At 37.3% G+C, this 26,727-nt stretch overlaps 1 protein-coding gene across 2 annotated transcripts in view; it reads right to left on the reverse strand.

The window, feature by feature from the left end:
* The window catches only part of EPHA7 (EPH receptor A7), a 162,337-nt gene that overhangs the window by 5,685 nt on the left and 129,925 nt on the right, over positions 1-26,727 (reverse strand). The window contains exons 9-17 of one of the 2 annotated variants that reach the window (XM_010573337.1): positions 26,168-26,223; positions 22,110-22,235; positions 17,680-17,865; positions 17,055-17,116; positions 15,774-15,983; positions 14,566-14,715; positions 9,962-10,155; positions 8,692-8,847; positions 5,375-7,503 (exon numbers count right to left, since the gene is read on the reverse strand). In XM_010573337.1, the coding sequence (XP_010571639.1) occupies positions 7,389-7,503; positions 8,692-8,847; positions 9,962-10,155; positions 14,566-14,715; positions 15,774-15,983; positions 17,055-17,116; positions 17,680-17,865; positions 22,110-22,235; positions 26,168-26,223 (1,255 nt within the window). In that variant the 3' untranslated portion in view covers positions 5,375-7,388. Of the gene's footprint in view, positions 1-5,374; positions 7,504-8,691; positions 8,848-9,961; positions 10,156-14,565; positions 14,716-15,773; positions 15,984-17,054; positions 17,117-17,679; positions 17,866-22,109; positions 22,236-26,167; positions 26,224-26,727 lie in introns of those variants that run through there. The other variant, XM_010573338.1, reaches the window with a different exon arrangement.

The raw sequence follows: 26,727 nt of genomic DNA on the forward strand, positions 1-26,727 counted from the left end.
CTCCACCCAATCCCATTCTCCTCTTCTATTGTCTGGACCTATTTTACTCTTCCACTGACCCCCCCCCATGGAAGTACCAGTGCTGCCAAGACCAAACAATAAATAGTGAAGACTTGGTCTAATTCTGTTACAGAATTAATTTTTTATTTGTTTATTCTTATGGACTCACAGGTTTTGCATTTGTGGTCTAGTTTCAGTGACAGTGACAGAGGGTATCTGCTGCCCAGAAAGCTCCATACTTTGGTAAGAGGAATGTTTTACAGAGTGTGAAAGCTGCACACGCAGACTTCCCATCGACCCACTTCTTTTACTTTCTGAACAAAATCCTAACCACCACTTAAAAACTGCCATTCCTGAGTGGCCTTTGGGAGGTATCTGGATGGTTTTACTAAGTTTATTCCACGCAAATCAGATTTCTCATTGAATTTACTATGTGTAACCTCAGTGGGAGAACACATTTAATTTACGACTATGACTGAAAATAACACCCTGGAGAGAACTAATCTGAGATTCCTGCACCTTCTTACTCTTAAGCTACACGTGCATTCTTGGCATAGGCTGGTTGATCCCTGAGGAAAGGAAACTGAAACATGTTTTCCAGCAGACATCTTAAAAACGGACATGCAGCCCTTCAGGAAGCCAGTGGAAGCTGGCATAGCAAGACAGGTTGAATGATAGTCAAGAAATTGCCTGAGTAATGTTTCTACAGACACGAAATGTGAGGGATCAACATGGATACATCCATTCTATCATTCTTCAGTCTAGCCTCTTTCAAGCCAGATTTGGATATCCTAGCAAAACTATTGGATGATTTTTCTTCTCAGTCAGATGGCATCTTTGGAGCAGGAAGTTTGTTTCTTAATTTAAGAGATAAACTCATGGTTTTCTTGGTAATTCTAAGGAAATAACCAGAAGATAATTTCTATCGCACCTGAAAGACCTTGCAGACTCCTCAGTATTCCTTCCTTTTTTTTTTTTTTTTTGTTTTTGGCACAAAAGAGGAAGGCTTTAGTTATGGACTTCAGGCTATAATGTCTCCAGTTTATAAATAACTTAAAATACTCAGAGACATGGAACTCTAATACTAGTAGCACACATAAGTCTTTGGGCACAGCTATGGCTTAAGCACCGAGTGTGTTTTTCAGTGTTAGCCATATTATGATTCATCAGATGACCTCTAAGTTGTAGTTTTTCATTATTAGTATTTATTATTATTAGCAGCACAGATGTACAATTGGTTATTTGGTTCAATTAAATACAGAAGCCTTGGTCCATGGATGAATAGATTTTCTGTTCCTGATTTAGCTCTTCTGGCATTAGGCATTATGTCTTGTTTTGTCCAAGATTCATTTGGCTGGCTACACAAGTTTCGCATGGCTGTATCACATCTTTTTTTTCACAGGCTATCAAGACATCAACTATTTTTTGACTTGTGGTTCTTTTTTGGTCACTCTAATTAGACATTAATTTCACCCAATTTGTATAGTATCAGTGCTAAAATGTGCTATCATTACCCTAGACTTAAAGAAAACTACTCTAAAACCTTCTGAGAGTAAATATCAGAGTTCATGTTTTATTTTCAGGCTTTTAATGTAAAATTCTCCTTTCATGTCTCTTTCAAGTCTGCTTGAATGAGCTGTGTTTTACCAGTTGCTTTCCCATCTGTCTCAATTTAGTCTCTTTGACAAATTCCAATCTGGCCTGAGGAAAAATCAGAGTACTGAAACCACTCCACATTAGATTATTAGGTATATTTTATTAACAGTGTCTCTTTACTTAAACAAAAAATCCTGACACTCCCTAACTCCCCTGCCAGCAATGGCTTGCGGAGCCCTACCTACGACTTAGACTCCCATATTCTGAATGGCTTCACACCCCTCTCTTTTCATTCTCGCCCATCTTCTGACTTTTCACCAGGTACAAAAGTGAGGGTTTTCCTCTTTAACTTTTAACCTTTCATAATCTCGCTGGACGTAACCTACACGGTCTGTACAGCATATAAACTCCATATGACTCTTTTCACTTTCAAACTGCCTAACCCTTGCCCACCCTGAAAGTGCACTGAGAATTTCACGGATATTATAGACACACTAATTTTGTCCCTTAGCCTGTCCCAATAGATTTTACTCTAAAAGCATGTGTTAATCATGCTAACTTAAAAATCTCCCAAAACCAAACCCAGAGGGGAAAAACTCCCACAAATGTAGCTTGCATTCTGCCACTACTCTTTGTCAGGATATTGCAGATTTTATGCCTATGGTTTAATCTCTTATATTTTTCAAATTCTTATATGGAATGTGTTACAAAAAAGGTGAGCCCAGTCATACTTTGGGTTTCACAGGTTATTTGTTGGATTGGGTTTTTCTTTCTTTGTTTTTGTGGGTTTTTTTTCCAAACCTTTGTATTCCCTTCCTCCTCCCCCATCCCTCCCCAATCTTTTTTGCAGGAAATTTAATTACAGAACTGCCTATTCCCAAGTTAATAGAAGGCTGCACTATGCAAACAATAAAGATCTCTGTTTAAAAGTAATTGTTGGCTCTGTTTGACAGCCCTTAAGGGAATATGAGAGAAAATATAGGCTGCTGCCCAGAATTTCTTGTTTTACTAGAAATTAGTTTGAGGCTAAGAGTTTTGAGTAGTCTTACGAATCCCAAATCTACCGTCTGTAAGTCCACTCCAAGTTAGTGGGGGAAAAAATTCTCCCATTCCTACGTATCGGTTAATTCATCAGAAGAACAATCCTAACAGGTCCCGAACATGCAGAAACCCTGCTGTGCTAGTTGCTCAGCAAATCGTAACACAACTGCCTGTATATCCCTGCAGCACCTGCTGCCAGAATTAGTTAGGCAAGAATTTGTACTGTACTTTTCTTAAACCGGGCTTGTCATCTTGTCTGGGAACTGCTCTCTTCCAAAAGCACCCCAAATGTCACTTGTTTAAAATAAAACAAACAAACAAACCAACAAACAAACCCCACCAAAAATCAAATGCATATCACGAGCATATCAGTTTCTAACTGCATGCAGGGAAGTAATGCATTAAGGATGTGTTAGCTCTAACATGTCACATAAATATTTTTTAAAAGGTGAAATGACCCTTTTGTGGCTGAGTTGGCCTTCACTCCTCGCACACAGCCAGTGGACTGCTTCATCCCATTACTGGGCAACCAAATGCCGGCTGAACCCGCCCTTGTGGCAGGGTGTCTTGGCACTGCTTGGTATTATGGCTGTAGTGACATGATCACCATCTCAATAGTAACCCAAAAGTCGCGGAATTTAAATAATTCTCAAAATTGCTATATATCAATTATTTAGAAAGTTAAGGACAAATTATTTTTTTTTTTTATTTCAACTACTAACAAATAAATGTAAAAAAATACCAACAACAAAACAAAAATAAACCCATTCATCCCCCACATTAAAGCAATAATTTTTGTAACATTCAGAACAGTGGAAACTATTTACCGTATATTACTACTAGTGGAGAAAAGCAAATTTAATTTAAAATCATTTTTTCAAACTCCCTCAATGGATGCCAGATAACTCCAGCTTAAACAAATATAAAAAAGTCATTTTAAATGGAGAATAATACAGACAGAGCTCAATTATTGAGATATTAAGGGCAACATTCAATTTGAGATACATTTAAGCATCTTTGCCTCCTGGAGATTTTTACATGACAAGGCTTTAGATAAACATGGTTTTGCAAACAGCAACTATCATATCTGATCACATAACCTCTGGACTGAAGCAGTATGTCAGCAAATATTTCTGATTATTTAAAATACTAAATAACTGTAATTTACTAGGCAGGTCTTCCTCAGAACAATCACAAATTTTTTCAAGAATTGATACCCATATACAAAAAGCATTTAGATGATCTGTTACAAATCTCTGAACTAAAAAAAAGAAAAAAAAAATCACCTCTCTCTGTGATAAAGCCCAATTTAAATACATTTGGGGACATACTAGTAGTGGAGGAGCTGCCTTTCTACAACACTCAGCTTGCAGGGGAAACTGTAGCAGCCAGGGACATATAGGGTAGGAATCACCTCACCTAACTTTAACTAACTAGATATTAGACGCCTAATTTAAGCTAATCATCTGGGTTCCCTCTACAGGTAATGGAGATAAGCATTCCCAGAGGGAGATTCATCCTGCTTGTCTTAGGCATCTCTCTTTTAGATGCTTGTAGGTGGATAAAGTCAAGAAAGATCAGCCTCACTGACAGCCTGACAATCTGTCTTTAGCGATGCACAATTTCCAAATTCAATGAAATTAAGCCAGAACGAAGATAATTTCTTTATTTCATCGTTTAGCCTTTAATTCTCCCTCTGACCCAATTTTTTCTTCAGTTCCTCCCACGAACATCAACTTTCTCTGGCACTTTATTTTTTTTACACTGGACTATGTTTTCCTGGAACCTGGGGAACTGCAACCAACATCAATAAGTTGCCGCTCTACCAGTTACAAATTCATTTACGTGCATGTGCTCTAAATTGCAGTAGTGTTCTGAACAGATAGATACAATAGGAGTATTGATAGCGATTGTGCTTTCTGGGTCTACTCTACCACTTTCAAATGTGTAAAACTCTGTGGCAACATTAAGGCAGTTAAGGTATATAGATGAATGCTAAAATATATTTACTATTCAAAGAAGATGGCTTAAATCAAACAAGGAAAAATTAGGAAGAAATACCATTAGGGCCCTCACTTTTCCACGTGTGAGCCCAGGTCACCACACACGCCTCGAGGCCACTGTGCTTCACAATATTGAATGAGTCCTAAAGGTGAAGCCTGGCCTCAACTCTCTTGCATTTAGGGTTTGTGGGTTCTCAGCAATACCAGCATTGCTGCATCGCACCTTTAATCACCGAGCCCTTAGAAACAATAGCCGAGATTTATAAGGAAGCAGGTGTCTGAACTGGGTGCCTAAAGCAGCAGCAAAACTGACAAGCACCCTGTGCAGTTGCCCACAGATGCTCACCCCAGTAGTGAGGCACTTAGCATTTGTTATAACACAAAATGGATGTTTATTAATTAAGCGTGTTCCAATGGCTACTCGAAGTGCCTTGGCAGAGTGCTTGTGTGCACTAATTTCAATATTGGGCATGCAGTCTACTCTGCGTCTTACTTCTACAGCATTTCTAGAAAATTAATTTTAATAGTTAAAAAACCATCTTGAGCTGCATACATGAAAATAACTTCATTTCTACTGAATGACAATCTAATACGAAATAAGAATATTCACCTTTTTTTCTTACTCTGCCCAAATCCAGGCAATAAATTAGGCTTCTCAGCATGACTGTAAAGTGCTGTGAATTGTATAAACAATCATATATGGACACTGAAAAATAACCCTTATGCACATTGCATTATAGTTCCAAAAATATATTTACAGTCTATTACAAAGATTACAAATGGAAGTGTCTATGTAACGGGATTATGCTAGTTAAAAGCTTTTTACAGATTTTCTTCAACAAAGGCAGGGGGGACAAAAAATTAGTATAACCAAACTGATTTTTCTAATGAAACAAATAAATAAAATGACAAATATAACACTGTACAGTGATCTAAAAAGGGGAGGAAAAAAAGGAGGGGGAAAATGATGCATTTAAGTTTTTGATAACTATCTTTGGTCCTAAATGTGGGAAAACACATTATGTCGCACTGAATATACATGTTTGTTTGTGATGCTCTGCAATTAAAATAGAAAAATATAGTGCATTTTCAATGTATTCAGAGCTCACTACACATAAATGTGTGTACAAAACAAGACAGTATAAATAAAATTTACAAGTTTTACAAAGGAACATTTACAGGGTTTTTCTTTTGTTTTTATTTTTTTTGTGTGGATGCCCACATTATCAAACAAGACCAATTTATGACTGATCCCTGGGATCTTTCTCTATCAAAATCAATAGAAGCAGCCCAATTCTCTTTGGAAGTACAGCATTTCATTGCTGGGGTAGTTCACAATTTTCAGATCTTTTTTTAAAGCAATTCTCTCTGGTTCATATACATTCCTGCAATATCTGTAAAGACACCGTTCATTATTGCTTATGGTAGTTAAATATTTTAATCAAATGAAATTCATATAGAAGTAAATGGTGTAAAAAGATATTCCATTGAGGAACTACTCTTGCATCTGTGTTCCTGATGAATGACTCTTGTATCTGTGTGAGCACGCACACGCATGTTTGTTCAGAGCAGCAAAAGCTTGTAAAAAAAATTGAAAATTTTGAACTGCCCCTTGCCTCATGCTCTACAGTTCTCATATAAAATCTATGTCCTTATTCTGACAGCTGGACTGCATACGGCTTGAACTCATATAAAATATACGCCAGCTATTTCTCTCAGATTTGCTAATGCAGAGTATTGAAAAAAAATGTGATGTGCTCAGATTAAATGGTTTAGGTAACACTGGAGAACTGCCCCCGTGTTCTGAGACACTCCTACAATCACTTGTCCATTCAATGCAGTGTCTCAGCAGGTTTACAGTTGTAATCTACATCTTAGAATATATCTCACTTTAACTCTAGTCCATTAAAATCATGTTGCAAACAATTTGCTAAAAGTGCCTAGAACTACTTAGGGGTCATTATTGCTTTTCTTTTTAATTTTCTTTTTTTTTTTTTTTTCTCTTTTATTTTCTTTTAAAAGATAGTATATGTGTAACATTAAAAAATTCTTTAAAAAATATCAGAGCTCTTGGCAACTTGCATTTTCCTGACTCCCTGCCAATTAGCTAGCCATGTCAATACGGTGCTGATTTAACAAAAGCAAATGGCACAAAAGGATACCAAAGTTCGGACAGATATACATCGCTTGGTCATGCTTCTTAAATCTCTAGGAACTCAAATAATCCTTCAGAGGTACCCAGTGTAGTAATGTGTCATAGAATTAGCACTAAAAAGGTCCAAAGATATAAACATCATACTAAAAGAAAGTCTTTATGAAGAATAAACACAAATGATTAAAAAAAGATTCAGAAATCACAGATTTAAGGAAAATATTTTGTTGAATTCAACAATAATATCATGATTTTATCTGACAAATATATTCTTTTTTAAATTTTTATGTACATTTAAAAAGTCTATTAGATAAAAAGGAGGTTAGAGAGCTCAAGGTGTTTGTATGTTTATTCAGGTAGTACTTTGTTTATTGTCACTGCTGTTTTTTCCTTGCCACCACTGGTGGATCCTAATTCCCTTTTCATAAATTCTGGTGGCACTTAGGAGTTCAAGTCTGTAGGTGCTTCTTGTAGCTCTTCTATTCACTGCAGGAAGGACCCAGGAAATCAAGTGTCTTCTAGCAGCACTTCATATATACTGAAGGCCAGTGCTGTTCTCTCAGTCTGTCACCTCCCTCATAAGGGAGAAATGTCTATCACACTTGGATGCCAGTGCCGTGTAAATGTAGCATTTGTGCTCTCATAGTCTGAATGCTGCTCATGATTTTCTTTTGATGACCAACCAACGTGATCCCTAAACTCATCACATCCCTGGGGAAGATAAATGCGTACATTGTTAATTTTTCATCTTAGACTGCTATTGTATGGTATTCAACTGTGAGTCAAAGCTACGTAGTGGTCTGGGCTACAGGCTTCTAACATTGAAGCTACACTGGAACCTCAGCTCAGTACTGTGAAGTTCATATAGGCACTGTGCAACTTCTCATCGAGGAGTGCAATTACATGGCGGGTGTCATGTAATTACACTGCCTGTGTCTCCACACCTGAGAATGAGGCCAGTGTGTTTTGCACTACGATAATCTTTTATTGTGGCCTTCAAGGACACCCAAAGCAAGAGACACCTCTCTTGTAAAATACTTCAGGTGGCTTTCAGGACAAAGTTATGTTTAAATACAGGATTCTGGGGATCACATTCTGCTTCCTAAAGAGATGCCTAGAGAAACCCTTTGCATATTGACCCATACCCATCATGCAAATGGAAGAGGAGCAGCTGTTTCAATTCCACCGCTACTAGTGGTGCTGACCTAGTAGAAGCTTGTGGGCTCTGATGACAGCTCCCAAGCTATAGGCTTAGACCCCTAGTGATACCAGGCAGATAAGAGTAGGGTTGCAAACTTGAGAATATTGTTTAAAAACTTGTTTAGAAAACCACTGCTCTCTGTGAGAGGAATTGCATGTGTTTGGCAACCACCAGGACAAGAATGTTGTTTGCAGGGTGCCAAGAAGACCTGTTTTAAGATGGCAGTACCAATACAGGCCATGCTTGCCTTCAGAAAATTGTTTTGCTTCTATAGACTTTTATTCTGATGCAAAGCCATTTCTTGCAGGACACAGACAGCCCCCAGCCAATTAGAAGAAAATTCCACACCTTCCTAGTACACATCTGGAAAAAGGTACCAATTAGGTAGTGGAGGGTAAGTGGTTATTTTCCTATACATACATACTTTGAAATGGGCCACATTCTCCCTCAAATTCTAGCCCCTTGGTGTTATTTCAATTGGTCTCAAAAGCAAGGAAAAAAGTGATGCCACACATAGGTAGCAGGGTATTTGCCCTTTCATGGGATGCTCTAATATAACATCATCAGCTGCTAAACCGGCTGGCTTAACCCCAAGTACCATGTTTGTACTCAGGGCAAAGTTTTGGAGTTGAACATTGTGTATTAGTTTACCTAGAAATTCCCTAAATGCAAGTTAAACATGCCCAGTACTAACTTACTCAATAGTCATCCTGGCAACTGATTCAAGAGAGTTGTAGCCTGCTGCTGTGAAATTATCCTTATATCTTTCCATCTTAATAGCTTGTAACCATTCGCCTACGGAGCAGAAAGTGGTAAAATCGGGAGTGTTCTGGTCCAGAAGAGGGCTAATTGGTCTACGGAGAAGGAAAAAGGAAAGTAAGTTGTTTCCAAAGAGAGTAAAACATCAGGGAGTATTTAGCAAGGTGAGAGTCAAATAAGTTTGGGGTATTAAAAAGGTCAAGAGTAGAAAGTAATAGGCCTTTTACACAGTTTAGATTATTCTGTGAATAGCTCTTGACTACTCTGTAGCTCACAATATGCACTTCCTAAGTTTATTCATGTAAAAGATGAAAGGTCAGAGTGAGCAAAATCAGCCTAACGGACTATTGTTACCAACAGAAAATTAACCTTATTACCTAGCGTGACAGCTGCTGCAACTAAAGTTGCTGAGTAAAATAGAGATGCTATTCTTCTAAGCATCTTAGAAAATATAGTAGTAGCTATTCCCATTTTTCAATCGGATGGGACAAAACAAAGACAAGGAAAGAGCAGAGACACAAAGTAAGTTGCTTAAGGTCACACAGCAAATCAGTCAGTAGAAGAACTGGGAGCAGAACACAGGCCAGTTGATTCCCTAGTGCAGTGATCTAGCTAGCAGATCAAAAGATTACCACGATTAAATAATTCACCTGAAATTTATGAAGAAGCCATTAAAAGCTACACCATGAAATACAATGCGATGCAATTGCTGAAAGGAGTTAAAGCCAGAAAATGAAAGGTAAAAATCTAGAGTGTAGCATGTCAAAGTACATTGGCCAAGCATGAGTATTATTAATAACTATTTCTACAGTAGCAGTTGCTAGGGCAAGGGATGCATCATATAAAACTACAATAGATGATGATCCTTGCCCTCCAGACTTCACAATTTTAAGAAACAAGGAAAACAAAGACTGCTAGTGGTGAGAGTGTGGAAAGAGTGACGAGTGGGCAGTAGTTTACCGAGAAATGTGTTAGTTCCATGATATTTACTTTCTTTATTTTGGTTATTTTTTTAAGAATGTCCTTTTTGGCTTTGTTCAGCATGGTAAAAAAGAAGGGCAAATGAGGGAAGGGAAGAACAGGGAACAGAAGGCAGGAGGAACTGAGAGACACATGGACTAAGTGTGAACTGGAACCAGCCACCAAGCAGAACATCCATAACCCAGCCACGTGCACCATTGTAAGAGCACACACTAAAGCTTTTCTTACCTGCTACAGGTTCCCAGTGGGGTTTTCAAGCTATTTGGATTTCTAATCATTTTGTCCAGAATACCAACTATCTGCTCAAACTTTGGCCTTTCACCGCGCTCCTTCTGCCAACAATCTAGCATCAGCTGGTGCAGTCCTGCTGGGCAATCCATGGGTGCTGGCAAACGATAGCCTTCTTCGATTGCTTTTATAACCTAGTAACCAACATAGTTAATAATTTTTCATCAAGAGATATTTAAGGAATATATCTTGCTACCCAGATCAAGAAATAAAAGAAAAAGAAATAAAGAAAAAAAATCAATAAACTAAAACTTGCCATCAGTGTTGCAAAAATGAGTCTGTTGTTTTGACACTAGCCTTCATGTTTTCAAATAATTTCCACGACTCTATCTTTGGGCTTATTAAGCATATTGTTCTATATGTGCAGAACACAGCTATATTACCTAGTCAAGTGAGCAGCGGGGAGCAACAATTAAATTCACCAGGGGAGCAACAGATAGATTGATAAATGGAGTTATTTCAGAAAGCATTATTACTTGCCCCAAGGCTTTTATGAAAGAGTGTGTGGTAGAAGCAACTGACTTGTAAATGGATAGGGATCTGTGAATGCACATATAAAATACAAAAAGCCTGAAGATATTATAAAAGGATCCAAGAAAAATGTTTAGCAGACAGAAATCATTAGGGAAAAAAGTTGTATTCTGTGTCTAGCCATGTTATATTAATGATAAAGTAGCAGAAATGTGCCACGTGAGAGAGGAAGACCTGGCTGAATGGTATTTTAATGTATCACCTAAACAGAGAGTTAGATTTAATAAGAGATGCTGCTAGATGATGATATGATTGAAGGAGAGAATAAATGTCTGAACCAAGAATTACACCTGCCCGTTGACTTCCTTAGCCAAGTCCATTTGGATTTAAGTAAAAAATAAAAATGGGTAAAGTAAAATCACAGGAAACCGCTGTAAACCTTGAGGGCAGGATAAGAAAGCACATCAGGAAACAAGGCAGATAAGAAAGGCTTGTGAAAAAGGGCTAAAACACCGTTCATGGGGGATTTCAAGTATACTGACACTGACTGACATAGCAGTATTAGAATTGCTAAGGAAGGGTGCTTGTTCCCGAAGGGTAGTGCACAGGACTGTCTTCTTCCTCGGTTTGTACAGAAAGCAAGATCAGAAGCTGTTCTGGATGTAGCCCTAGAAAGTAGATCTGGTATGATAAATAAAGTTGGTGAATATCCAAGGTTTAGTGAAAAATAATAACCTCAGATAGAAAATATTCTATAGGTTGTGTGAGAAAAAGCAAAAGCAGTGGACTGAAAAGTAGACAGAACTGCAAAGAATACAAAATGACCTTCAAAAAGCTGGCTGAAATCCATGATTGTATCAAAACCTTTTGCAGAAAAGAAGTTTTGTGAAAAGAGGAGGCATAGCCCAGTGGTAGGGCACTTACTGCAGGTTTGTGTCACAGAATGTCCTTCCGACCTCTGGGAAGTTGCCTCATCTCCCTGGGCCTCAGCTTTCTATCTGAACATTTAGAATGATAGTACTGTCCTACAACTCAAAAATGACTGAGAAATATTCAGTTCCTGCAGTAACATCCACACCTTGAAGAATGAGTGCAGCGACCTTTCAGAGACAGTGAAGTTATCTGTCAGACAGGGTGGGGAGAGAGGATTTCTGCAGAAGAACAGGGAAACTGGAAGAACAGTACTGTATAGGAAAGAAAACATTAAAAGTAAAATGTAAGATCTGTTAGAGCAGTATTAAGAGAAAAAACAAAAGAACAGCTCCTTACGCTTAGAAGTAGCGCTGGAATAAAAGTGAAAAATAAGCTACAGTGGGCATAGAACAACTGGTGTGCTATGAAAAGTAATGCAGAAACTTCTGACCTTCTAAAAGGTGAAAGGTATTAAACCCGTTGTGCATACTACATATGATTTACTACAAACGAAGCAGTTGCTTAAGAGGTCAGAACACAGAGACAACTAATGAGGAATGAAAAAGTAGGTACAAGCAACAGCAACACAACCACCAAAACTTCTAAGACCCTTAGCACTGGCAAACCATCTAGATAAGCCTATATCCAAGAGTGTAAGGAATAGTGAAAACATGAATGAAAGGTTCATAAACAGGACTCTTTCACGTTCACTATGACCTGCAGAGAAACCTGAAGAGAGGTGTGAATCAAGATGATGACGTTATTTTTAAAAGGCTTTGAGGATACTGCAGAATCAGCTTCTTTGATGTGTATTCTGAGCAAGAAGGATGAAAGTGGGAAATATAAAATAATAAGCTAGAGATGGATGAAATTGCTGGGAATATCCAAAACACTGAAAATAACATTCTAAACTATTGATAAGTAAAGTTTCTTTTTATAAAATGAAAAAAAAAAGTTTATACAAAACTTGGGAACTTTGAAGGGTACTACAAGTATCTACTCTGCTAAGAAAGGTGGGGTTCCAAAAATCAGTACTCAGAGATAATGAAATAGATGCAGGATTTTTATTTTTTTTTAAATAAGCAAAGCTACAAAGAGAACACAGCTGGAGTTCTTAGTAATAGAATTGATTTATATTATTTACACTTCCCACAATTTGTTTTTCAAATTCTGCTTTTGCTGCAGAAAGAGAAAAAGGGAATACTGCTAAAAGTCAAGTATGCTTTTATCATAATCAGGCTGAAGATGTAAACTAGATTAGAAGAGGGCCAGGTCTGTTCACTGTATATACTGGCTGCCAACAAAGAAGTATTAAATAAGGGTAACTGGACAACATGACGTTATCACTCTGCTTCTGGGTATATAATAATAATACAGATTAATAATCATAATAATGGTAATACATCCAGGAGTACAGCAAAGAAAAGATATGTAAGTCTAAGCTCTTGCCCTTTTCTGAAGAACAAAACTGCGCTATGGTCAGTAACGGAATGAGAGCAAGAACTAGCAAACACCAGCAGTCTAATAGGGGAATAGGGTAAAGCGCAGTGGTTTCAGGGCTACTCTTACCAGCAAGGATTAAGCTGAGGGGAGCCCACTGCTCAGAGATGTTGGGGGAACTCCAGAATTAAAGAAATGCCATCTAAAGATCCGAAGTCAGGGAGACATATTTTTCAGAGATCTCATCTGTTCTATGACTACACCCACATCCACTTTTAGGCAAAATGACACACTTAAGATATATAAACTGCCTGAGTGTATATGCAAAATTAGAAGAGACACATTTACCAATTTTTTATTCCAGTTAAATAATCCCATTGGTAACTGTGAAGGAGAATAAAAAACTAATCATAAGATGATTCTAAATTTTTGCATCATAGATTTATCTATGGGATTGGTAGGATGTGTATATGTTTCGGGAGGACATGCTTGAAGATGACAGCATACAAGAATGTTTGAAATTATTTTGCCAAGCAATTGATGCATCTTTTAACTATGTGCTATTGAAGATTATTATGTAAGATGCTAAAAAAGAGATGAAACTGCAAGAAGTGGTAATTAGCTGTTTTATGAAAAAGGTTCATTCATGCACTTTACCTGAAGTTTTCAGTAGAGGGAATGCTTTTCAAAATCCAACAAAAAGCATGAAGATACCAAAATTTCTCCCCTATTTAAAAGTTTTTCCTTATTGTTCCCTGAAGGATAGGTAAGGTTTGCCTTTGAGGCATCTTATATTCCTGTCAGACTTCTTTTATGTTTGAATCTAGTACAGAAGGAAGGTGTCAAAAGAAATGAAACTCTACTGGGTGTCTAGGGAATGTAAATATTTCTCTTTCTCTGCCCCAAGGACTTGTTTGCCCATATTTTGACAGTCCATGAAATCTTTGACACTGAGACCTGTCAAATATTAACAACTTTGCACTGTGCCAAACTGACTCATCATTTACACTTTTACCTTTTTTTTCAACTTTGATGTCGATCATTCAATCAAAAAATAAAATAATAATAATAAAAAAACCACTCAAGCCCCTGACCTGAAGAACTTTAAATGAGACTCTTTCTGACATCTTTCTCACCTGTATGGCTTTTTCCTGTGTACTTTCTATATTAATATATAGTCTTGTCAGAAATCAAGATTAACACCCATCTGTTCTATTACTGCTGACCTGTTGCTCTGGGTCACATTTTATGCAAACAAGGGTATTGTTAAATCAGCATAATTAACTTGAAAAAGCCAAAGTAGGTCATTAACTGCCACTCAGATTTCTAACAAGTTTTTTCAACTGATTACTCATTGCTCTGAGGTCAGAAACCTCAGAATTATTTTTTATTGGAAAAAAATTAATTCTTTTGATGCTTAAGTGTAATAAAGAGCACATATTACTATTTTTGATGTTCCAATTTTACTTGATACTCAGGACAGAAACCTACAACATCCACATGGCAGAAGAACAATTTAGAGATTTAGGTAAAAAGTGAAAGCTCTGTAACTTTTTCATTTTGTGAGAAAACTACAGTATTTTGATAAACCTTATTTCTAAGCCAACACTTTATGCATGTATAGTGAAAGGCATATGTATGTGTTTACAATACGTAATTTTTGTTTTTCTAACAAACACATACGCACATACACGCTCACAAACAGACAAAGTATAACCTACATCTTGATTTGACATGTCCCAGTAAGGCCGTTCTCCATAAGACATTACTTCCCACATAACTATTCCATAACTCCACACATCGCTGGCTGATGTAAATTTGCGGTACTGGATGGCCTCTGGAGCTGTCCATCTCACTGGAATTTTTCCACCCTATGAAAAAGAAGAAAAGAAGAAAGTTTTCTTTTTCCTCCACAGAATTTCCGTATCATCTTCCATAGAGGGCATTTATTTCCATCAACATCAAAAGCAGCACTTATATCATCTACTATAGTTGACCGACTGAAGAATTTTCAAAGGAGTCTAAGGAAGTTTAGGCTCTTAAAACACCTGGACCATAGAAACTTAGATACCTGTGTAAGCTAAGGGGGATGCGTTTCTCTGGAAGTGCTTATCGCGCCATTCATTTTAAGGGGCTGCTTAGATGCCTGATTTACACCAGTCATTTGACTCCTGGCTGGCTGAAGCTAGGTGAGGGGAATCTCATCCTGTGCATACAAATCCCCTTGACTTGTCGTACGGCTCCTCTGAAATCTCAGTCTGACATTTTTAAACCAGGATCCCACTTAGAGCCCAGTGGGAGGAGTGACGGCTGTGAACGCCGGTGCAGTTTCCCAGATCCCTGTGCCTGTTGGAGCAGATTCCAGGGGCCCCTCCTTCCCTCAGCATGAGAAAATAGGTACAGTGAGGCCCCACGGGTGGGAAAGTGGAGCTGGCTCAACAAAAGAATAAAGAGCATAGTGTGCCCGATGAATGCTTATTTAAGAAAAGCGTCCCACCCAAAAGAAAGGGAAAATACAGGAGTTGAGCTTTGTCACAGTCTAGCCTCAAGCTAGTCAACTTTTTGGCGAGATAAAATCTAGTCTGAAAAATAGTAATAGCCTACAAATATTTTAATTGACTCATAGTAAATGAAATTATTAAAATTTTTATGGGTAAAACTTCTGTATTTGTTCAAACAGAAAATCATGAGGAAGGGAATAATGAAGATACTGTGCAAAATTTTTAGAACTTTACCAAATAAAAATGTATGTTCTTACAAAAATATCAATCCCTTATTAGAGCCAGATTTCTGCAGAGACTCTTTTCATTTTGACTGGTTAACATTTCTCATGCAATTAACGTATTTCTTTTATCTATACTCTCTAGAAGATGTGCTTCTTCTTAATAACCATATCTCAAAACTACTAAAACCCATCGATTTCTCTTACGGTAGTAGTGTAGACGGCCTCTGGATCATCTTCTATAACTCTGGAAAGGCCAAAGTCTGACACTTTACAAACAAGGTTGCTGTTGACAAGAATATTGCGTGCTGCAAGATCCCTGTGTACATATCCCATATCGGCCAAATATCTCATTCCAGCAGCAATTCCTCTCAACATTCCCACTAGCTGAATGACTGTAAATTGCCCATCATGTTTCTGGAGGGAAGAAAGGAGCAGCAATTCTTGTTAGTATAGCTGAGAAGAGAAATAAGAATTAGTTTTACAACTTCAGCTTTCTACTTATTTACTACTTCTGTGGCAATTCAACCTGGGGCAAAGAAACTCACTTCAAACACAAGTTTTATTTTCTTCAGAGATAAAGCAGTACATCCAGTTAAGAAATGTGTGAGTAGTTAATGTACTAGAAGTTAACAAAACTTGCTAATCACTATAAATTTCTGGCTAAGTCAGGGAAAGTCTCTTCTAAGAGACATTACCTGATGCACAGCGCTTTATAGTTTGCCTTTATGCTCTTCATCTCTCAGCATAATTATTTGTATCAAGAAAATAAAAACTATCTCCTTTTGGAAGCCTAGCTACTGATAATTTTATTCATAGCTTGGAGTTTATCAAACAAAATCTTTCTGTTCTCTATGGAGTGTTTATACATCATCTCAAGCTGTCTTGTACACCTGGTAAGGATCAGAACTGGCCAGTTCAGAACACACACTCAAAAAATGCTAAATTGTTGTGGACTTGCATTTCTTTTTCCTTTGTTCTTCTCTTAAACACAACCATAGTGCATTTAGGGATTCTTGTACGCTGATTTCCACCATGCTGACACAATAAAATTCTGCTCCCAAAAGGCAGAAGATTGGCTTCAGGTATCAGTGGTGTTAACTTCATCTGGTGGCAATAATAAAATGCACCATGTCTATGCCACATTAAATCACTCAAATTCCTAGAATGTTCCCATGTGATCCTGTCTGATCCTCTCATTTCTGATCTGGTTTTGCTGAAATAACGTAGAGAACTGCTAGTATTTGTCAAGCTCCATTTCAGTCTGAAAACCAGATTATATGAATAATTACAGTGAATGAATGAATAATTATGCATTCATTAGATATGAATAATTATAGGAATAATTATAATAATTATATGAATATCATGCATGTATATGTATATATATGCATGTATATAAACCCATATTTTAAAAAGTGACAATATATAATATATTATATATATGACTTAAAATATGTTAATATATGTTTTCATTTTGGTACTCACCCTAAGAAATGCATCTAAGGCCCCATTCTCCATGTATTCTATTACAATCATGACTGGTTTCCCTGAAAGAAAAGACAGGTTTTGTTTGAGAAACTGTTACACAAATGGAGTGCCTTTTTTCGATAAAACACATGTTATTCCTTTGAAGGACTGAATCATTGAGACAACGAACATTTCTGAGGCCTCCAGCACTGTGACTGAGTTCTAATAAGTTCTTAAATGTCTGCATGGAACGTGGTCATGATTCACAAAATTAAACCATACAAATCAAAATGTCAGTGTGTTCTCCTAACTCCTGCTGTGTGAACAGGACTCCGGAATAATGACACTTCAGATAATATGAAAGGACATAAGAAACCTTATCTCTCTGCATGGTCTTTGAGGCTAAATGAAACTAGAAAAATAATATATTTCAAAGTAGTTCATCTTTTAATCATGCGTGCATCTTTATTTTTTTCCTCAGGTTGTAGCATAAAGTAAGTATTGTTTTAGTTAGTTACACATCAGGAGAAAATCCATTAGGAGTGTGCAGCCTGTTTATAATTTGAATCTTTGACCATGAAAAAGCTAAAGTAATTTCTGCCATTATGTTGTTATTTGACTGACAGATCAAGCCACTGCTTACCTCTGGTAACGACCCCTTCTAAGTGAACAACGTTGGGGTGGTCAAACTGTCCCATGATGCTTGCTTCACACAGGAAATCTCTCCTTTGCTTTTCAGTGTAGCCAACTTTCAGGGTTTTTATGGCTACTGCAACATCTCTCTTGCCAGGAAGCTTTAGACGCCCACTGCACACTTCACCAAACTCTCCTAAAATGAAGTAGATCAATGCTGAATTACTCCGACTATAATATCAATGTTCTTTTTAGGCCTTGATTCAACTAGACGCCTAAGCGTGCATTTAAATTTAACATGTGAATGTTTATATTTGAAATGGATTACTTAGGAACACAAAGACAGGCATGTGCTTTAAATGAATTGCTGACTAAGTACCTTACAGAGTAAACACTTCACGTTAAGCCAATCTACAGGACTGTTATTTGAGTCTTTTAAAAGACTTGTTAGTAATTTGTTACATTTTTTCAAAAACAGGAAATAAAAATGAAGTGGCTTTCATAAGAAAATACTATTACAGAAATAGTAATACCATTTCTAAGTGAAAATGTCATTCTGTTCTACATGGTTTCCTTGCTATGTTTAGATCCAATGGTTTTTTTTCCTTCAAAAGGCAGCTCTTTCAGAGCTGCTTTTAATTCAACATCGTTATGGTGTTAAATGAAGCACTACATTATTACCTTCAAGCAGGATAATTTACTTTGCAGATTATGAAATGAAAGGTGTGACTTATAATAATTTTGTTACATTAAACAAACACAAGCAAATGCTGGAAGTTTGTAAAAGATTCTAAACTGACAGACAATTGGAACTTGAAGAAGCATGTGAAAAAAATGGCCAAACAGCCAGCAAGAATACAAAAAAAAAAAAGCCTCAACAACCATAATTTGAGAGAGGCGTAATGGGACTCCTTTGGACAGGAAATAGCATGGAAGCATGTGAGATGTGAAGCTGAATGGCAATACATCTACCTCACTATTATTGAGATTGTGAAAGATTTAAGGATTGTCCCTTTCCTCACAGCTGTGTCAGCAGAGAGAGAAAGAGAGATCCCTTATTCCATAGCCAGGAGGAAAAATCTCTTGGGCTATACAGGAGAAAAGGGTAGCAACATAAAGGGGAACATCTCTTTAAAAAGAGAAAGATTCATTGCAAAAATATTTAATAATCTGGTACTTTGCAAATTTATGTGGGGTATGGAAGATACAGATCCAAGTCCCTCCTTCAAATCAAATCAAGCCTGAAATTTATCTCCTGCATACCTGCGGAGTGCCTTAACATTAAACTATTGAGTATGCACAAGTATGCAGACACACCTACATCCAAGGCATGTTTTAGGGTAAGTGATGAAAAAAATTACTGAATTAGGAAAGACTAACACAGAGTTTGATTAGAGAATCCCTTTGGGATATAGACCGAGGTCCTGAGAAACCTGGTGGGATCAGGACTTAAGTGCACATACACACTGGCAAGGTGTCTGGCTGGCAGTGGAGAGAAGTATGCTTGAAAATGGGGCTGAATGCCTGAAGAGGTATATGTTAAATTGTCCTAATGGATGAGTTCTGAGAAATCTTGTTTAGGACACCGTCACCGTTCCAACACTACTGTTCTCCTGTCACTCCCAACAGCAGAGCTTTCAGAAGGAAAAAAACAGTACCTGGGCCTCAGCTTCACAGTTCTCCAGCCAGAAGGGTAGAGCTTTGACCAGACCTTAATATTTCCAACCAACTTGTTTGGGCAAATCTTCACTCAGCACGGCTCGTTTTACAAATCTTATAGGAGATGGCTGCATACAGAATCGAATTCCTCTCCCTCCCGTTCTACGCTAGCTGAATTAAGGTTAGCTCCAATCAACTCCATATACCTCCGCTAACACCATGCTGAACCCGAGCTAACCGGCCAGAGTACAAGTGTTCCTGCCTGCACCGGTGAGGCATTAGCCCCAGCCGTCCTTGGGCACTGGAGTCACGGTCTGAATATCCATGGCATAGCTATGAATACCGTGAGGCACAGCTGTTACGTACATACCAACTAGCTGCTCATGCCCTTAGCTTGGTGCCTTAGCCTCCCTCCTGCAATTCATCAGCAATATGGATAACTATTATTGAATTCACCACTCACCTCACTCACCGCTCCTAGCCACAAGAACTTCCTAAAGGATAACAATTTTCTCTAGCAGCACCTTCCAAAATCACTTTTGTTCCACGCCGAAAACAAGACGTGAGTATAAGTGTGTGTGTGTGTGTGTGTGTGTGTGATACTTCAGAGCCAGGTAATTAGGATACTTGGCATGGGAGACACTAAGGCTTAACTCCTTTCCAGCTCTCTGTAATCTGATTTTGATTGATTTCCAAAAGCAGATCACTCACTCTCAGGCAAACCAGAAACTTGAACTTGTATGTTATGCATTTCAGGCCAGGATGCTAGCCAACAAACTACTTTTATTCCCCAGAAAATAGTATATTCAGCTGAAAAGATGCCCCAAAATGATCCAGAAAATATGACAACAAAAGTGGGAATACTGCACAGCCGCACAGCCACTAGCTCAGCATGTCAACAAGGAAGAAGCTAAAACAAAGCATGTGTGGTACGAACGAGGACTCAACATAGTGGACACCATTTTCTGTATCTGACAGGTGGCTGCAGCGGGATGGTAATGAAAATGTTGGCAAGGAAAGCACATATCCCTCATGCAAATTGAGCACAAGCATACTTGCACCCTGTTTGTCTGAGAGAGACATGGCACCACTCAATAGCTGATGTGGCCAGCATTGCTGATGCATATTGAGACTGCTAAGTGGCTTTTCTGGTGCTGTCCCTAGTAGAAATTCTATATTCTTCTTTGATGTATGAGTTTCAGCTGCTTCTTTGGGTCTTTAACATTCTGTTGCTCCTGGACTGCATTTCATTTCACTCCTATTTGCTATCTACATCAACAAGTCAAAGCCATAGCTAAACCCCATACACAATATGCTTTCACCATAGCGCTTCTAATTAACTTTCTTCTGAATGACTACCGACACACGTTAGGTTTTTTGCTATCAGTTATACTCATTAAAATCAAGAATAAATTCATCTGCAGTCAACAAAATTAACATTCTGGAATTACTCTGTCATAACAGTGAAAATATGTTTTAAGCTGTATTTGCAACTGAAGCGTTTTCAGCATTTTGCTCAGAAGGCATCGTCAAAGTCCGACTGAATACATCTTTGTGCTCTGAACTGTTGCTATGCTGGTTTTTAACTTAAAGCAAAAGATAAAGCTCAGTAATTTTTCTATGCTAATCTTGAATTTAAATCTTGTATATTGTGTATTTATTAGAAGACATGCTGCCAGTCTAGCATCACAAAAATTACTAGTTAGCAAGGGCTGGATTCTTATGCTCTTACTCATCTGAAGGAATAATTTGCTCAAGTAGTGCTGTTAATTTCAACAGTACTACTCCTTGATTAAGACATGATTCAACATGAGTGAGGTTACTTTAAAGAGGCATTGTGAATTCAAAGCGTAAAGAATTTTTTACTGGTAGACCAGCTTATTTTAGAGATATTTCTTCTTCTCTTTTTAAATAATACCACAGTATGTAATTTACAGTGCATGCCAAACTACAGGGTGATTTTAAAAGTATTCTGCTAATACTTTTATGAAACAACAGGAAAGCAAAAGAACATTTCCTCCAGGAATCCAAAGTATTTGATATTTTTCTTACCCGTGGAAACTTAATTTCACTACATGGAGTAGTGCAATAAAAATGTCACGTATCTTATTAATGCAAACAAATGAAACTGCCTTTTTAGAGCATGAACACCATGGCTTAAGTAGGTGGTAGACAGTTCAAGAGGAAGAAAAGCAATGTAATGCTGGTGCAATTACAATCAGTCATGAGAAGTTAAACAATAACTTTTTGTATTCATAAAATATCAAAAAGAAAAATGGTAGAACAAAAAAGAGCCTTGGGGAAGATTTTGTTATACAGAAATGAGACCTTCCTAGTCTCTATTTAAGATTTTGTGCTGCAGCCAGTTTTCCTTACTCACAAGAACAAAAATTCAGAGGTCAAAAAGCCCTCTTGCAAAAGGAAAGTGAGCAGAATTTGCACTCGTGCCTAACACCTTTACTCTGACAGTAAATAATAGGCAGCAAAACTGCCCCCCTTCCCCCAATTACATTTTTAACAGCAGATACAGAATTAGAAACCCACAAGCTTTCAATGTCAGGCAAGACTCTTCATTTACTTATTTATTTGGTTTTTGTTGTTCTCCCCCCCATTTGTTTTTACATTTTAGAAGCAAGTGCAGCTTCGTTGCTCTTAACCACTCCAGCAAATGCAAAAAGTTCTTCTGTACCTGAGGTATAATTATTTGCCTGTCATTATGATGTATGAGTTTCGATCCCAGCTAAATGGAACAGTTGAATCAGGAAGCCACGGCAGCCTTACCTGCACCAATCACACGCTCAATTTTAATACAAGAGGCATCTAGCTCCTTGGCGAATTGATGGACAGCTCTATTTGGGTCCTCGTAGGTTTCAGGGTCAATGTAGGTTTTGGTGCCTGGAAATTTAACTGTAATGATGTAAGAAAGCATGACTGTGATGAAGCAAAGGCACTTATTGTGCAGTCAGCCCAGGAATTTCATTATGCAGAGTGCTCCTTGGAAGAGCGAACCTGCTTCCACACTGCCTGAGTCAGAGCCGCTCCGAGAGGCAACCTTAGTTTTAGGCATCATCTGCAAGCATGTTGACACAAGTACACAATCCCATCTCTAAAAATGACTAACATTAGCATCTGCATCTCCACCTTGAAGTGAAAGAAGTAATAAATATTAAATAGTGTTCAATGGAATAAAATGCAAGGGTTGAGTGGGAGCAAAAATAAAGCAGGGGAAGGGGTGTAAGAGCAGCAGAGGAGGTTAAACTTTCTTTTTTGTGCAAGGACAGCTTATCCTCTTTTCCCAGGTTGTGTAAACAGCGTCTCTTTATGTTATCTCTGTCTTCTAGTGCGATTTGAAAGGCTCCTCCACCTATTTCAATTTGCTTAAATTATTGAATATAATATTATTTACAGACTGTGGCAAAAGCCAAGCTAAACTATTCACAGCACTTAGAATTTATATCCTTAGGTACGTTTCTTGCGGTAGAACATGAACATGAGAAACACTTGTAGCCAACTTGCGAAGGCATAGGAAGGGAAAGCGGGCTCTGTGGCACAATTATTCCCTCTCTCAAGGACCTAAGTGAATAATATGCAGCAACTTGGTTTTTGCTCTCTCTTTCTCCAGTATATAGCACTTAGTAGAACTCAGGCAGCATAGTGCTCTGGCCAGCATATAGTTTTTTCCCTTGGTTTGCTGCTGATTCAGGAAAATTATTTTTTACCCCTCTGGTGAAAGTAGAAACTTCTGGTGAAAGTAGAGCACCCCTTGGAATCTATTAACCAAGCTATTTTTATGAAATAAATTTGGCTCACAAGGATTACAGTCCTGAGCTTTAATTAAATCAGTGAACTAAAACGCAATATGAAAATGTAAGAAAGTTCCTCTACTAACTGATACACTGATATACAAGAATAGGATCAAAAGTCAATACAAAACATAAATAATTTATGGTTGCTTTGTAATCTTTTAATTGAATATAAAATATTTTAAATTTGAAAATATATTGAAAAATAGCTTAATAATCATGTATTTATGTTTTAGATGCTATTACTGACCAAAAAACCACCAAACCCTTGTAACAGGAAAAAGCTAGAGAAATTGTTTGAGTAATCTAATGAATTTACATGCAGAGAAATTATTTGAAATGTTGCCCAGATGTTATTATCTACCATAATATGTACTTAAATAGATGTTCTTCCAATTGTATCGATAATGCTACAGATTTTTAAAATGATAAATATTTCTTTCTTAAAACCAAAAATGACTAGAAAAATGAGAAGAAAGCAATAGGTTAACGACCTATAATAGTGCTTTCAGGCAGGGAGATGGAGCAGGAGCCATCCTCTCGTGTTTGTGATAAGGGTCCTGGAGTGGAGGTAACCTTGCGAAACTCAAGTGGGCCTCTGATGGTTCTTTATTCAAGCTGTCATAAAACATTTTGACAGGCCAAGGCCATCCTGGCATACCAATGTGAAATAATGCTGGCCTGGCTTTGAAGACATTGTTAGATGAAAATGGTAGGACGAAACCAAATATAAATCCGAATTGCTTAACTAAACTCCTCCATTGTACTTGTATCTTCAAGTGTAGCACTTGAGGTCACAGAGAGTTGAGGGGGACTGAAACAAAATATATGATACTCTATTAAATACAGTGCTTTAAAACCTGCTTTTAAAAAATGGTTACTTGTAAGGTTTTATGTTAAGTAAGTGTTTGTTGTAAATTACTTTTTTGAAAATCCAGTCTGGTACCTCAGCACAGAAAAAGGTTGTCTAGATGTTATGGAGCAAAAGGACACCAAGCTGGTGTTCACAGCCCTGCGACCAAGCTGGTGACCACAGCACTGGGTTCCATCTCATTCTGTTACCAAACAAATTTAATCACTAAACCTCAATCAACAGACGACGAAAAACTAGCTTGGCAAAAAGTGACTTCTATTCGGTGCTATGATTTTTAAAAGACTGTGTATACTGACTGTTCTGACTGATTTGCTGTATAACCAGATTTCTTGAGAGTAAAATGAGGGAAGTGAACACTTACTTAGTCTCACCATTTCTGGATCAGCTATTAATCATTAAGTAGCAGCTTTCATATTAATTTGCTTACACTTTGACTGAAACAAAAAATGTCACAAATAATGGAGATGAAGAAAGGAATTATTTAGCTAGCATATTCCTTTTGTTTATATACTGACATACAAGAATACATAGTTGATCTTTTCCTTCAAGGACATAATGGGGATTTTAAAAGTGAAAGCAGTAGCTCTTCTGAAGACGTGAAAAGCTTATAATGCATCTATGAGAGGCAAATTTCAAATCCATCACTCCCAGAATAGTAACGTTTAAGTAACATTAGATTTTTGATGAATTCTTTAAAATCAGCTGCACTGCAAAGTGCATGATAAATAATTCTTATCCTATTATTATTTCCTACCTTTCTTGCGCAGATTATGAATTGATTGACTAAAGCTGCAGTGATGTTACAGCTTAGTTTAATACTGACTGCATTTAAATGAAATTATTTAGGTAGCAACACACCCAAACTCAGGAAGTATGAACAAATTCCAGCTGGTCTGATTTTTTCAGGGCAGAAAGGTGAAATAGAAACCTTGATCTGATTTTGAGTGGAGCTTTGGCTAGAACTACCCATTTAAAGAGGCATACATTGAGAAGCTGCTGCAAAGTTGTGACTTGTGGCTACTTCATTCTCCAAGTGACATTACATTTTCATAATAGCTCATGATTTTAGCATATGTAAAATAAGATAAACCATATTGCTTTCATAAAAAAAAATCTGATGGATTTAAGCTACAGCTGCAATTATTGGTAGACAACAAAGGCTATGCTTAGCATGGCTAAATGGCAAGTTCTACTGATATGAGAGTTATCAGGTATGAGAGAAGACTGGAAACCCAGACATTGTTCTGTGTCAGAACTTATATTCAGTTTAATTCTATTATGTGATTTTGCAATTTTGCATGCTCAAAATCATTTTGCAACTTAGTTTTACCATACTTCCTGAGTTAAAGACTGATTCTAAAAGAAAGGAAAACATTTTTTTTTCTCATGTCAAAATGAAATTACAACTGAAATGAGAAAGGGCTAATATAAGAAAGCTTTTTAAACAATATTATGATAAAACTGAAACTATTCTTGCATAAGCCTTCCTCTCCTCTGAAATTTTCAGTTGTCGTTAACCCAAGAAAGATGTATTTTATTTAATTTTCCCCGGGTTCTAGCATAAGTTCAGATGGTAGCTGTGATTTTAACGTGAGGCTTTAGGTGCTGTTCTTCGCTAGGCAAGTGATTCTAGAACACAGAACAGTAATGAAGTAGCTGACCTTTCTTTTCATATTAAATATTCTATTTTTAAGGACATTGTTTTGTAAATATTGATGCTACCATATTCACAGTAGCAGAAAACAGCTTCATTGTTAGGGTGATGCAGTGACCCACACTTTCTTAATCTGAAGTTTGCCTGAGTTAAAGATCATATAGTCACTTAGCCAAAAGTCTCTCAAATACTGCACCTCAGAGGGATCATTAGGATGGTGTGAAACATGTATTCAAAGCAACCAAAAGAAAAAAAAAAGCAGAATGAAAACAACAGTATATCATACACATGTATAGAAATAAAACCGTCTGTGTGAGCAATGTTGACTTTAATCTGCATTCCTTTTGTGTAGGTCACATTTTTAGAGTGTTTAACTTCCTACTTGCTATTTACACAGCATTTTTTAATTTCTTATGGCTTTGTCTTTCATGGAGTGTTGTTTTAGTATTGTCTACACTATTACAGTTGGGAATTTTTGGAAGGGGGGAAAAAAAAGCAAAACACTTACAGTGAAAGTAAAGTTCTTCATCCCCTTCTTGATCAGCTTTACTATAGCCGCAATGCCTGAAAAGAAAGACACCAGTTTTACTCGTAAATAATGATTTACTTCCTCACATCTAAAGTCCTGACAACATCAGTTCTGCAGGCTGGGATTTTCAGGCGCTGAGCACCTAACTCCTGTAGGCCCTTTGAAAGTTTCAGCTATAATTCTTTTGACAGCAGAGTTTTAAATAAATCATGAACAGTTGCAATCAAAAGGCTTTTGTATCAAATACCAGTTGGGACAGGTCCTAAAGAGAAAATTCTAGTTCTGGTGAAAAGCTTCTATGGATAAAACAGAGGATTAAAGAACTTCAAAGTAGAACACTGTTTTACATGAGGTTATTCTTAAACTTACTGCTGTGCCTCTTTTTCTTGAATGTAAAGTCATTTAAAGGCTGATCAGATAAAGTGTCAGACTTCTCCACGTGAGAAAACTGAACAGAAAGATGGACTTTGAGGAGTACAGGTAAAGAACCTGCTAGGGGTTCCTTTTACAGCACATTTACATAGGAAAAAAGGAACATC

The sequence above is a fragment of the Haliaeetus leucocephalus genome, unplaced genomic scaffold (genome assembly GCF_000737465.1).
Source record: "Haliaeetus leucocephalus isolate CR32 unplaced genomic scaffold, Haliaeetus_leucocephalus-4.0 Scaffold384, whole genome shotgun sequence".
NCBI classification, from domain to species: Eukaryota; Metazoa; Chordata; class Aves; order Accipitriformes; family Accipitridae; genus Haliaeetus; species Haliaeetus leucocephalus.